This window comes from Mesoplodon mirus (assembly GCF_964341445.2).
Source record: "Mesoplodon mirus genome assembly, chromosome: 20".
In the NCBI taxonomy this organism is placed as follows: Eukaryota; Metazoa; Chordata; class Mammalia; order Artiodactyla; family Ziphiidae; genus Mesoplodon; species Mesoplodon mirus.
The window spans coordinates 24,144,061-24,158,937 of NC_138996.1; the positions used below are offsets into that span (position 1 = coordinate 24,144,061).

At 39.3% G+C, this 14,877-nt stretch overlaps 1 protein-coding gene across 1 annotated transcript in view; it reads right to left on the minus strand.

The window, feature by feature from the left end:
• Positions 1 to 14,877, minus strand: part of MTUS1 (microtubule associated scaffold protein 1) — a 103,694-nt gene that overhangs the window by 49,387 nt on the left and 39,430 nt on the right. The window contains 2 exon segments of the mRNA XM_082608644.1: positions 11,986 to 12,024; positions 14,340 to 14,474. Coding sequence (XP_082464770.1) covers positions 11,986 to 12,024; positions 14,340 to 14,474 — 174 coding nt within the window.

Here is a 14,877-nt window from a genome sequence, read left to right on the forward strand (position 1 = left end):
ATATTAACCTCTAGGTCCAAACAACAAAAATGACTTGAAAGTGTTTAATTGACACATTTACAAAATAGGTAATCATTACCAAAAAACATTCATATCATAAAAGAGAAGAAACAATGAGGTCAGTTGCAAGATTCAACTTGTTAACTGATATACTTCCCTTATTTATAAGCTGTCTGTATTAGCTTTTGAGAAATAACTGTTTTGCCTTCTCTGTGGCAGTCTCTATACTAGGGCTCTAATCCCTCTTATATCTGTATGTACTACAGCCATTGGAGAAATCAAACACTCAATTTCCCAGCTTCCCTTGAAGGTAGAAACAGCCATGTGACTGAGATTTAGCCAATGAGATGTAAGCACCACCCCTTCCCTGGGTCTTGTTTTTCCTGCCTGCAGCAGGCATTGTGAGATCATGAGGCAACAATCATGAGGAAAGCCTCTGAACATCAGAGCTGCTGCTTTCTAAGAGACAAGCTCCTCCTTGGTTAAACTATCTTAAACTGCAGCTAAAAGCAGTTCTACTTGACAGTCTGAAAAATGAATACCAAACATAAGCACGTAACTTGATGACTTTCATTCTAATTAAAGAAACTTATTTGCATTCTGCCTCACTCTTACCAAATATCTAGGCAAAATGGTTCTCTTTAGCGCAGCTTCAAGTAAATGAAAATATTTTGTTCTATTAATAATACTTCTCCTGCCTTTCCTCAAAATATATGTACATACACCCCTCTCCTTTGCTAGAGTAATTGCTTTTAATCTTACTAGCTCAGCAAAAAGAATTCTCTCTTAGTGCAGTGAATTGCCTTCACTTGAATCAATGAGAATATTAACTCAGGCTCAAAATGGCACTTTTCATAATAATTAATACAAGTATCTCATCTCCAGCTTCATAGAAAACCTGAATTCCAATAAACCTGGAGGCAAGGAATAGTTCTACGTGGAAGATTCTTTTCCCTCCACTGACTCATAACATTGAAACTAATAGGTTTCAAAATATGAGGCAGAATTCTGAACTAGACCGAACTGAAAGCTTTGGTAAGTCAGTGAGATCACTTCTGGACTTCTTAGAAGATGTAACACTCTTCTGATGCTGAGATCTTCATTCATGCCTGACATCCTGCTACGTTACCCAAAACCCTGACAAATTCACTCTCTTTCCTTGCCCTTATTTACAGAGGAAATCACATCCTGGACGGGACAACACACTTTGTCAATATACTACAGCGCACAGTGTCCTGTGCAAGGGCCGGTCAAAGGGCCTGTTCTGTCTGGCTCCATATAACCACCATCCTATTGCTGGCACCTCTCTCTCCACATTCTATGCTCGGACATACTAAAATTCTTTCATTTCCTTAAAGGAGCCAAACTCTCCCTCACCTCCAGGCTTTCACATGCTGTCTTCTCTGCCTCGAACACTTTTTGTTTCTTGGCTAGTTCCTCCTATCCCGGGGTCCCAGCTTAAATGGCGCTTCTGGAGGACCTGGATTAAAGTCAGCCTCACCTGCTGGGCGTTGCCTGTGCACCCAGTCCATGCCCTACCACGACGGCCTCGTGTTCTCTGCCTGTCTCCCTGGTAAACTGTGGGCTGCGTAGGGGAGCTCCCTGGTGGTCTTGGGTTAGGATTAGGCACTATCACTGTTGTGGCCCAGGTTCAATCCCTGGTTGGGGAACTATGACCCCACCAGCTATGTGGTATGGCCAAAATCTAAACATTGTGGGCTGTGTGAAGGCAGGAGGCCACGTGTGACTCAGTCCTGGCTACATTTTCAGCATCTAGCACTGCACCTGCCACACAGTACATGTCTAATACATATTTGTTTATGAAATGAATGACTTAATCCTGCAATGTGAAAGACAGTTTGGAAGCAAGGGAAAGACTGGTTAGTGGCAAAGACCAAAAATATAAAATCCTCCAAAAAGTCCTGAAGTATTAGATTGGGTGATATGCAACTGTCAATATTTGACCATTTTCTACCTCTAAGAAGAGCATTTTCAAATTCTTCAATCTAAAAATAAAGCCTGAACTACAGTAGGCAGAGGGTAAAAACAACAGTGATTTCAAAGGATAGAGTCTTAGATTCTTGCAACCAATTAATTGTGGATCAATGAAGAAGAACAATGATTCAAAGGGTACTGAGGTGTGAGAACAGAATAGGGGGCAAACAGTGGTGTCGTGAAGAGAAAGAAATCAGGAGTATTCACTGAGTTTGGGAAATAAGGAGAGAATTAGTTTAGATAAGAATTTTCAGTAACACATCCAGGGTTTTTTCACCTGTAGCCAGAAAATTCACAGAACTTGAGGTTGAAGAGACCTCGGAAATCATCTCATCTGATTCCTTCATTTTGTAGCCTTGTTTGGTAATGTGATTAAGGTCAATGACTTGGTTACTACTAGCAGAACCAAGGCTACAGTCCCGGGCTCTTGGTATCCAGGCCAACTCCACTGCCACTGCAGCCACCAACACCACTTCTTTTATTAAGAATACAAACACAAGCTACAGCTCACAGCCCATGTGGATAAGAAGAAATGCGATGACTTCAATATCTATTTTTTGTGTGTGTGTGTGGTACGCGGACCTCTCACTGTTGTGGCCTCTCCCATTGCGGAGCACAGGCTCCGGACGCGCAGGCCTAGCGGCCATGGCTCACGGGCCCAGCCGTTCCGTGGCATGTTGGATCCTCCCAGACCGGGGCATGAACCCGTGTCCCCTCCATCAGCAGGCGGACTCTCAACCACTGCGCCACCAGGGAAGCCCTTCAATATCTATTTTATTGGAAGATTTCTCAAACCCTCAAGTTATGTAATATGGATAAGCTCACAAAAGATTCTTACTGGGCTAAGTAGAATTATATTCTTCACATAATTTTAAAATGCTTCCCACACACACAAAACTCTTTTTTCCATCACTGCTATTCACTAGATGTAACAGAATTACAGCAAAATTCACAGCTGGAAAAACCAAAAAAAACCCCCAAAATTCTTAACAGAGGTCCCAGGTTTTAGTCCCATGCCTGCCACTGACTGTGTGCCCTTGGGCAAGTTAATTCACTTCTCTGGGCCTCCGACTTCCTGGTGTAAAATCAAGTGAACTAGAGCACCACTAAGTACACTCTAGCTCTAAAAATTACAACTGCAATCAAATGAATGCTTCAAAATATTTTAATGTAAATTTAAAAAATAAAGAGTACCCAAAATATCACTATTAGTTAGTCAAACTCTGGTAATAAAAGCCTTGTGCCTTTTGCTTCAGTTGCTTTGGAAAGCTATCTGCTCCACAAAAAATGGTACAAACAACCTAAAATGTTCACTGATGGAAGACTGGTTAAATAAACCATGGCCCATCCAACAATGGGATGTTACAAGACTACTAAAAAGAATGTGGTAGATAAGTGTGTTAACCTGAAAATCGAAGATATATTAATGTCTAAAAGTAAGCTATAGAAGAGTATATATGGTAAGCTTCCATTTCTGTAAAACAAAAAGGCATATTAAAAAACCTGCATAGGCTTATATATGACTAGAAAATTACTGGAAGAATAAACAAGCACCCATGAGAGTGGAAGGGTGCAGGGCCTGGGTAAGACAGAGGCTCACTTCAAATTATACAACCTTCTGTACTGTTTGATTCTCTTTTTAATTTGGAGTATGGATTGATTTTTTTTTTCTTAAGTTAAAATTAAAAGCCATGACAAAATGCTGGATAACTTTGTATGAATATTTTAAAGTGCTGTGGGTCAAGAACCACCAGAGGCTTCTCCATTATTCCACTTAAACAAAACTTACGTGTCTTGCAAGATTTTTTAAATTCTTATTAATGGAAAACAAATATATGAATATAAAATCTAACTGAATGTGTTACGGGTTTTGATTAAAACATAGAAATATAATTTTTAAAGTCAAAAAAGTTAAAAGCCATTTGGAGTTATTTTAGATTACACAAATTATTGCAAATATAGGGCACCCTTTTATTTTTATTTTTCACCTTTTTATTCTTTAAGGTTGAAAAAGCGACAGTGGCATTTAGGCTGGGAGAGACAGAGACACTTTTTCCCTCCTGACTTACCCCATTTACCTTCAGCTGTCAGCTCAAATCGAGAGGGAAAGGCTGGCAGACTCCAGTGACAGGTCAAGGGGAGTTATGAAACATGAGGAAGAGTCATCCCACAGAGCAGGGAGATACCCCTGGGCAAACTAAAAGCAGTCAGCTGAAAAAAATCACTGGGGACAGAGATGGAAAACAAGACCCAGAAGGGCTGGCATTCACAGGAAACAATAAATCATCTATTTACATACTCATGATTCTAGCACAGATACCACGAACCAGCCCGAATTCAAGATAATAGCACTCCAGTTTTTATAGCGTAAAATCAACTTAATTTACCACAGTTGCAATTATATCTAAACAAGAGGTCGCCACAGTAGGCAAATGAATCCTCTAAAAGTGGACACACAGGTTTACATGTGCCTAAAATATACCTTACATTTAGTTCCATCGCAGGCACAGAAAATAAAAAGCAGATACAAGCATTAAAGATCAGAGGCAGTCTTTTGTGACTGCAAACGTTTCCACCATGAAGCTTGGAAAACTTAATTTGTGGTTCATTTCCTACCTCTCCACAGCCATTACGATGTTTTATTTCAGAAATGTTTAGAACGTGGAAATCTTTTAGCATACCAAACCAGCCTAGTCCAATCTCAGTGAGGAACTACGTAACGAAAACCTACAGAAACCTTCTCATTTCATCCTCTTCTTTAAAGGAAAGAGAACTGTTTGTCTTAATTTACCTGTGTCCTATTTCCAAAATCATGTGAAGTAAAATGTAATTGAACAGGTGTTGATTTTTCCAGATTCGGCTGGTGTCAGAGCAAAGAGCTAGGAGCACCCAGGCAACAGTTCTGCTTTCAACAAACACACCAAGCACACATCAGCTTGCAGACAGTAAAAGTACCCTACACATGTGTTGAAACATAAGAGAAAACCGCTTATTTTTACAAATTACGCCTCGTTCTCTCATTAGAGCTTTCTTTCGCTAGTTATCTATCCCCTTAGAAAATTTCTGATAAACACCTGCAAGTTAATCAAGATGCCCCCCGTGTAACGGTAAAGAGAGATCTGCGCAAGACCAACCTGTGTGGAAAATGACAGTGCTTTTCCTAAACCCTGAAGGGAGGCGAAGATTTCGAAGCAATCCTTTGGCAGTGAGTTGAACGTGAATGGTGGACAAGGAGAACTTGGGAGATAACAACATGTCTTCAGAGCAGGTGGAAAGATTTCACAGAAGACCCAGCTCCGTGGATTCTCACATACTGTCTTTTTAAACTCAGCACGCTTCTTCGAGGCCAAGAAATACAGCGAGAGAAAACATGCCTACATGCCAGACGTCACTCCACCGTACGTGCACAAAAGAAAAACCCCAGAGCTATCCAAGTGCTCCTGGCTTCCGTTTCTGCTCCCAGATGTTGCCCAAACAACGCTCTGCCTCTGAATAAAATCTCCTCCTGGCAGACCCAGCAGTCAGCAGCCTCTGAATGACATCACACCAAACATGCTTATGGGGTTGTTATGGTTTTCATCAGAGATGGTGAAGGGGAGGAGGAAGTGGGTGGTCTTAGGCGCTTTATATAACAACCAATAATGTCACAGGTTCTGTAATGAGTTGGAGGAGCCTTAAGGGGAAGTAACTACTTCGAGGAGTGCCTAATATTTATTTAGTAATTATAAAAAATTAAGACTTCATTAAAGTAATCTGTTCTGATTTTTTAAGTTGTAATTATATTCATGCCCAGTAGCACTAGGCATTTTTTTCAGATATTTTACATGTAAACCTATATATAAACCTGATACCCCGGACAAAAAAATTTTTAATGGCTTCAAGCAATAAATGTTCTCAATTACAATTTTAAATAAAATTCCTACTACAACACCTGGAACTAACATAGTGTTGTAGGTCAATTATACTTCAAAAAATGTTTTTACTATAATATACTAATGACGGATTGATAAAAGGTTAAAATTCAACTCTAACACTCATATTCTGAGGATTTCACTAATAGCCAGCAATAAAGGGTTAATGCAATTTCTCTACCAGATGTAACATAATAGTTCCAGAGGAATAAAAATTAGTGAGTATTCTAAGGACTCCACTTATTGCTTGACTAATTGCATTTATAGAAAATCAGGTGACCTCTCAAGATAGTAATGTTTTGAGACTAGGAACATCAGGAAGGTGTGATTATTGTTTATCAGTAAGAACTGAGATCTGGTAAATGTTTGAGTAGAGTCCTTTGTTAAAGCACATTAAAATACGGTGGCAAAAAAACCAAAAGAGGTTGAAAAGATAAAGGCATGGACATAAGAAAACTGCACCTGCAAAATGCTCACTTAAGTAAAGCTAATATTATTAAACCAGGAAGAGTCCAACTCTTTTAATTTTAAAAAGCACAAGAAAACAATGTGTGAAAAGTGATCGATGTGTGTTTCCAAGATTTCCAAGACTCAGTAACAGAAATGAATGTAGTTAACTGTTAACCATAAATGACTATTAAATGCTATGAGAATGTGCAGGAAGCAGTTACTCTCCAAGAAATTCTGTAGAGCATTTAGGGTGTGAAGAGGGAAGGAGACAGGCAGGAGAGGAAATTTTGAGTAATTCCTTCTCCCTTTTCACTCGCCCCACAGCCTGCCACTTCAGAGGTTGTCGAGAGACCAACCCAACAACCTGCCAGGGGTTAGCTGTGGGAAAATTACAGCCTGTTCCTGCACAGACAAGGCGTCTTGTAAACACTGCACCCACGGCCAGGCAAGCACAAATAATCAAGGAACTAAAGTCTAGAAAAGCTACATTTAGGTGCCTTTTCACTCTATCACAATTGGTTATTATTAAACCGCAACCTTTTTTCTGGATTCCGCAAATTAATTTGCCATAAAGCACCTCTCCTCCCCGCCCGCACCAAGAAAAGAAAAAAAGCTTGTAAAAACTAAGATAAACACAACGCTGTAAAACAACTATACCCCCATAAAAAGTTTTTAAAAAACTAAGATAAAAATCAGCATTAAAGGGCTTCCCTGGTGGCGCAGTGGTTGAGAGTCCGCCTGCCGATGCAGGGGACACGGGTTCGTGCCCTGGTCCGGGAAGATCCCACATGCCACGGAGCGGCTGGGCCCGTGAGCCATGGCCGCTGAGCCTGTGCGTCCGGAGCCTGTGCTCCGCAACGGGAGAGACCACAACAGTGAGAGGCCCGCGCACCGCCAAAAAAACCCCAAAATCAGCATTAAAATTATAAACAGAAGACTGAACACTGATATTATTAAAGATAGGACAACACCCCCTATAGGATGTTTTCTGTTTTGTTAAGTTTTTTTGTTTGTTTAGTTTTGTTACTTAAGTAACAGTAAACTCTAACGTATCCTGGTTAAAGGGGAAATCCTTTAGCCTAACTACCCAAAAGAAGAAATTAGCAACATGCCACCAACTCTTCATACTCATTAGAAAGTTTACTTGAACTACCCTAAGCTACACCACACAGAGTTAACAGTAATGTGCTAACGATCTTTGTAAACAGCACAGCAAGGCTCCCTGCTTCTCCCTGTGAGTGACCCTGCGTGGTCCTGTGTGGCTGTGGCCTGCAGTGTCTCCCATCCTCTGGGGAACTCTTCCTTCAAAGGCAAAAAACAAAGAAAAAACCCCAAAAAAACAGCACAGCAAGGAACTACAAGAATAAAGAGAAGCAGTGCCAGGAAAAGTCAAAAGTCAGAGGAGTAGTTCTTGTTTGTACAGCAAAGTGCACGCACACACACACACACACACACGGAAAAAGATGTTTGAGATGAAAGACTAAGAACAGCTCAAGCTGGGTTTCCATTCTTTCCCAAACACAGTCTGCCCCCTGGTGGCAGTTGAGCACAAGTGCACCAAAGCAAAAGGGGCCTTGACAGCTAACTCATACAATATACTACATACCAAGCACACTCCTAAACGCTTTATATGTATGCACTCTTTTAAATAATCGAATAAGCAATTATTGTATAGTTCCAATTACTTTTATAATATATATACTTCAGGGGCTTGGGGAGGCACAGATTTTAAAACTGGCTCAAAACGTTTCCTTGATTACTTATTTGATCAGCCGTTACCACTTGTGCGCACACTGTAGTTTCTTTAGTTATACTAAATATAGAAGTACCCAAATTTAAGAAAGTGTCATCTTTGTTATTATACAAAGTCTTAATTTGAATTAAGAGAACATAAGGATCACCAAGGACAGTAAGGAAAAATTTAAGGAACTTTTGGTACCTAAGATAGAAAAATGTAATTACAGTTATTAAAAATTAGGAATAAGATGAATTTTTATGAAGTACAGCAAAGCCTGTGTTAGGATGTCAAGTGGGAAAACAAAGCCATGATTTAAATTTGTATGTGTATTAGGATGTCAACTTTAAACAAAAAGAATAACAAATACTGGAGCAAGTATACCAAAATATCAGCAATACTGTGGGAGTTGGGGTAGGCATGATATTTAATTCCCTTGCTTTATGTTTCTGTATTTTCCCAATTTTTTTAAAACAGAGATCACAGAGTCATAAAAAAAAAGTTTTTAAAAAGTTTAAGTGACAGAATACCTTTCTTTTTTTTCTTTTTTTTTTTTTTTTGCGGTATGCGGGCCTCTCACTGTTGTGGCCTCTCCCGTTGCGGAGCACAGGCTCCGGATGCGCAGGCCCAGCGGCCATGGCTCACGGGCCCAGCCGCTCCGCGGCATATGGGATCCTCCCAGACCGGGGCACGAACCCGTATCCCCTGCATCGGCAGGCGGACTCTCAACCACTGCGCCACCAGGGAGGCCCCAGAATACCTTTCTTAAAAGCACATGATATGGACTGAGTTTCTATTAATGACACAAACAAAAACAATGAATAAATAATTGTATAAGGTCTTTGGTAAGGCTTAAAAAACTAAAGGTATCTTATGGATGATATAAGTGTTTAGCAGGTCAATGTGCTATATCACGGTAGGTTCCAACAAGAATCACAGATCCCATTGCAGTCTGTGTAGGAATATGTGCATTTCATTAGTGACTGGACTTTAGAAAACAGTGATGTTATGATTCTAGCATATGCTGTGCAGGGTTGCTTAGATGCTAGGAAATACATCCAACTAGGACAGATTTATTTGTTGTTGTTAATGATCATCAAGAATCTGGAGATTAATACTTAAACCAGGGATTCAAGCATCTCTATCCAACCAATCTTCCCCAGAACTCCAACATGAAGTATCAGTCTTAACGTTTACCTCCTTCCTCTGCCTAACACAACACTAACTGCCACATTTTCTTCATTTTTATGCATCATAATTTTTAAGTTCAAATCTCTATTCCAATGGTAGAAACTTCAACTCAAGAGTCCAATTTTTCCGGGCTTCCCTGGTGGCGCAGTGGTTGAGAGTCCGCCTGCCGATGCAGGGGACACGGGTTCGTGCCCCGGTCCCGGAAGATCCCACATTCTGCGGAGCGGCTGGGCCCGTGAGCCATGGCCGCTGAGCCTGTGCGTCCGGAGCCTGTGCTCCGCAACGGGAGAGGCCACGACAGTGAGAGGCCCGCGTACCGCAAAAAAAAAAAAAAAAAAAAAAGAGTCCAATTTTTCCATAATGTCCTCTTCCTTAGTAGGGAAAAGAATGTCTAAGATATATTGTGAATAACTGTCCAAAAATTCCCATAAAACAATTAGAAAAAATTTCAACCTCCACCCACCCTTAAGATTATAAGTTTTTCAAGATCAGTGGCACTGCCTTTTATTTCTTTGGTCTCCCAAAATAAGAGCAGTAATGTTTTATCCATGTACAATGTTTGTTTTTAAAAACTAAGAAAAAAACATGTTCAATGTATAATTTTTTGAAAAATAAAAGTTAAATCAGGGGTTTCCTTGGTGGCACAGTGGTTAAGAATCCGCCTGCCAGTGCAGGGGACACAGGTTCGATCCCTGGCCTGGAAGATCCCACATGTCGCAGAGCAACTAAGCCCGTGCGCCACAACTATTGAGCCTGTACTCTAGAGCCCGCAAGCCACAACTACCGAGCCCGTGTGCCACAACTACTGAAACCCACATGCCTAGAGCCCGTGCTCTGCTACAAGAGAAGCCACCGCAATGAGAAGCCTGTGTAGCACAACAAAGAGTAGCCCCCGCTCGCCGCAACTAGAGAAAGCCCATACACAGCAACGAGGACCCAACACAGCCAAAAATAAAAACAAATTAAAAAATTATTTTTAAAAAAGTTAAATTACCTGTACATCACCGTGCTCTGTAACCAGTTTTCTTAAACTTAAAAATTTCACATTTATCTTTCCATGGCATTAAATAATCCTCTATGTTGTTATTTTAATGGCTTCAAAAATATCCTTAAAATGTCAGTGAACATAAACAACACCTGTTGTTTAAGCCATTCATACTGTTTCCAATTTTCCCCCTTCTAAACATTTCTGAAAAGCAATAAATAAGTCAATCAACTATTTTCCTAGAATCAATTCTGATAAGTGGAATTCCAGGGTAGAAGCCTTTTGCTCTATGTCACCAACGTGCCTCTGTCCAGAAAGGCTGTAGTAATTTATTCCCCTTCAGTAGCACGTATGAGGCACCTGGTCCCCACGCATTCACCAATAGTGGGTATTACTCTTAAAAATAGACAAGAACTGACAGCACATTATTTTAAGTGACGTTCGTAAACTTTTTTCATGTTTCTTAGTCCCTCATATTTCTTTTCTTGTGTCTGATTTTTTCTTTTCCCACCTTTTAATGAAGTGTAGTTGATTTGCAATGTTATGTTAGTTTCAAGTGTACAAAACATGATTTCATATTTTATAAACTCCATTTTAAATTATTATAAAATATTGGCTATACTCCCTGTGCTGTACGTTAATTACATCCTTGTATCTTATTTTATACCTAAGAGTTTGTACCTCTTACTGACTCCCCTTCTACGATATTGTCCCTCTTCCCTGTCCTCTCCCCACTGGTAACCACTAGTTTGTTATCTGTGAGTCTGTTTCTGTTTTGTTATATTCATTCATTCTACCTTTTAGATTCCACAGTATTTGTCTTGTTTTGATTCGATACAAGCATAACCTCATTTTACTGCACTTCATAGATATTGTATTTTTACAAACTGAAGGTTGTGGCAACCTTGCGTTGAGCAAGACTATTGGCACCATTTTTCCAACAGCATTTGGTCACTTCATGCGTCTCTGTCACATTTTGGTAATTCTTGCAGTATTTCAAACGTTTTCATTATTATTATATTTGTTATGGTGATTGGTGATCTTTGATGTTACTACTGTAATTAATTTTGTTTTGTATTTTTAAATTAAGGTATGTACCTTTTTTAGACATAATGCTACTATTGCACAGTTAATAGACTACACTATAGTGTAAACATAACTTTTTTTTTTTTTTTTTTGCGGTACGCGGGCCTCTCACTGTTGTGGCCTCTCCCGTTGCGGAGCACAGGCTCCGGACGCACAGGCTCAGCGGCCATGGCTCACGGGCCCAGCCGCTCCACGGCATGTGGGATCTTCCCGGACCGGGGCACGAACCCGTGTCCCCTGCATCGGCAGGCAGACTCTCAACCACTGCACCACCAGGGAAGCCCAAAATAGCCTATTTCTTGTAACAACAAAAAAAAGTACATTCTCTACATCTCCACATTTTAAATATTAAATATGCTCCACATTTGAAAAAAAATCATTATTTAAAAAACAAATTATCTGTGATTAATAAAATGTCCTTCTGCATCAGATGGCTTGGCAATTGTGCTCACCAAGTTTTAACCCCATGCTGATCAAGGTCATAAGCAGTTATGTTTATGCCACAAACCTGAAATTATATTTATAAGCATACTAGTGAAAAAATCACTGCAAATACACTTGAATACTTGTAATGATAATATAACTTTACAAAAAGATTCTTTTTCTCCATCCATATTTAAGGTGTCACTTACCCACATTGAAAGCTGTATATAGACCTTTTCTTGAAGGACCTAAAATAGAAATATTTATGTTTTATAGAAAATATCATACAAAAATAAACCATTTAAAAACTAAGTTTTTTTTTTCCAAAAACAATCCATTAACACCGAAATTTTAGGTTCCAGATGGGAAATTCCACTGAGATCTAATCAACTTTATCGAGTTTATACTTAGAATATCTAAGGATAAAATATTCCAAATAACATCAAAATACTAGTTTAAGGGTGATATTATTCATTGTCAAAATTAAACATGCTAGGACAAACTACAGTATTTTTTCAGTTCAAGAACTGCTGAAATTCAAATTTTAACAGTACTAAATTTATACATGTATTACACACTTTATGCTATTCCACTGCTGATAGAGCAAAAAGGCCCAGACTACAAAACACAGCTACTAGGGTGTGATTTCTAAAATTGCCAAGTATTAAATCCAGTTCTCTTGCTATTCAGCTATGAAGGAAAACATACTTAAGCTTTTCCTCCAAACTGATACAATATAAAATACAACCCGGGGAATTCTTTCACAATATATATGTGTATTAAATCAAATATAATTTTAATTGTCAATTATACATCAATACAGCTGAAAAATAAATTCAACCAGGAGTGGTAACAGGTACAGAGCTACAAAGGTAAGTCACTAGAAGACTATGAACACATCTTCCTGATGTGACAGTCATTTCTAGGGCAAGTCACCTGCAGATTATTTAGTTAGAACAGCTGCCACATTCTGTGGAATTTTACAGAGATGACTATCTCTTAAAATATGTGGCTGTTATAAATGGACAGCATTGATTCCCAGTCAAGTAAAACCTCTGTGATACAAAAGCTTACAAATTCAATGGCAAGATATTTTAGAATACTGAGGTTCTCTGTTGTGCAAACGTATCAGAGAAATCATGCCGTTCTAACTCTCTGAAAGTTATCTTAGAATTAAAGTTCGACATTTCTTTCCAGTTACAGGTGTATGTGTAGATTACAGGGCTTTATCATCATCAATAAAAACCATAGATTCATATACTGATGTCATCCCACCGAGGGGTAATTTGATGCATCAGAAATTTGTTTAAAACCCTGGAAGATGAGAACCTGCTGGTACCCAGAAGAACCTTTTTGCCAATATCTATGCCTATTCTCTCTTGAATTCAGTAGAAAAGAAAGTGTTGATAAACATTCACTAGGTAATTAACCTCAAGTTACCACGTGATCCTTTACATACATATGTAGCACACACACACATGTTGAGAAGGACACAGAGCAACAGACACACACTGCTTTGAGAGACTAACACATTTCTGGAAAGTTATTCAGTAATATGATAACAATTTCACAAAGATTCACACAGTTTAACCCAGTGGTTCCTCTTTTAGGAATACCCCTTGGAAGTAACTAGAACCTGAAGCAATGAACAGTATTCACATTCAGAGATGTTCATCTCAGCATCACGTGCCATAGTGAAAAGACAGAAATTGTCCAGGAACCAGGGAATTGGAAAACAGGAGACTATTTCATAGCCATTTAAAATGAAGACACTCTCATGATATACTATTAAATTAATAAAAAGCAAGACACAAGAGAATGTACATAGTATGCCCTGAGTTTTCTTGAAACAAAAACAAAGCTATTATATATGCAGAGGGAAAGAAAAGGAGGAAAGGCAACAGTATTCATGGTTGACGGGATGAAGGAGGATGCTGTACGTTTCTGTGCTTTTTAAACCCTCTAATATAAATATGCATCACATATTACAGCTCAAGCTTCTCATTCACAATTATTCTTTCAGTTAAGCAATCTTTCAATTCACTAAGCAACAACTGCTAATGTGCTTCAGCTCCACTGTGATAAAGCTGCATGAAAACATTCCATATGAAGTATATACCACATATGTTGTAAACTTGAAAGTTAACCTTCATAGCTGTAGCAGTCACGAAGTGAGCGATACAGAGAAGAAAACATAAAGAACACGGGGGTGGGGTGCGGGGGGACGTGGTTGGACCAAAAGTGTGAAGTAAACCATGCATTTCTATCTCATTATTCTAGATCACCACCTTCGCATAATTTAACTCTAGAAGTTTCATTTATTTTCACCTTATACCTTTGCTCTATCTGCTGATTTATATGTATCAAGTTTTAGCTATAGAACCTACAGACTCTCAGAACAAGAATAGCTCCATCAGTGTAAAAATGTATTATGTCTTTATTCACCAGACTTTTTGTAAATAAATATTCAATATACCATGAACCTAAATGCCAAAATTTAACCTCCTATAAGCCAAGGACTTAAAAAGCCTTGCCTTCCTCTTCTCCACAGTGAGGTCCATACCTTTTGGAGGAGTTTTTAGTAAGTGCGCGTGAGCTTGGGGTACCGAATGCTTCAAATATAAGGATCCTGAGGAACCATTTTGAAATGCTGGTTTTGGAGGTTTTTCCTCATATTTGATGGCAACCTTATTACCAGCTGGAATAAAACAGAAAAGTACATTTTATTTTACAGATAAACACAGTATGAGTCTTCCATGACCTATCTTTCCTCTTTAAATCAACAAGTGCTCACTAAGCACCTACCACGTGCCAGTCGTTACTGTATGTTGGGAATACAAAGATGGATCATAGGTAGTTCCTGTCCTCAGGGATGCAGGGTGAACGGTAACCAGGGTGACCTTACATCTTGGCACAGCCCAAGTTTATGCCTCTTTTCCAGGGCAGCTGTCATCCCAGATAAAAGTTGGGAGATATTTTGGTATCCTTGGGGGTCCTGGAACCAATCCCCTGTGGATACCAAGGGACGACTATAATGTACAAGCTCCTTGGTAGCTGCAAAGATGAGATCTGGTTCTGATCCTTCTCTGCCACTGCAAGAA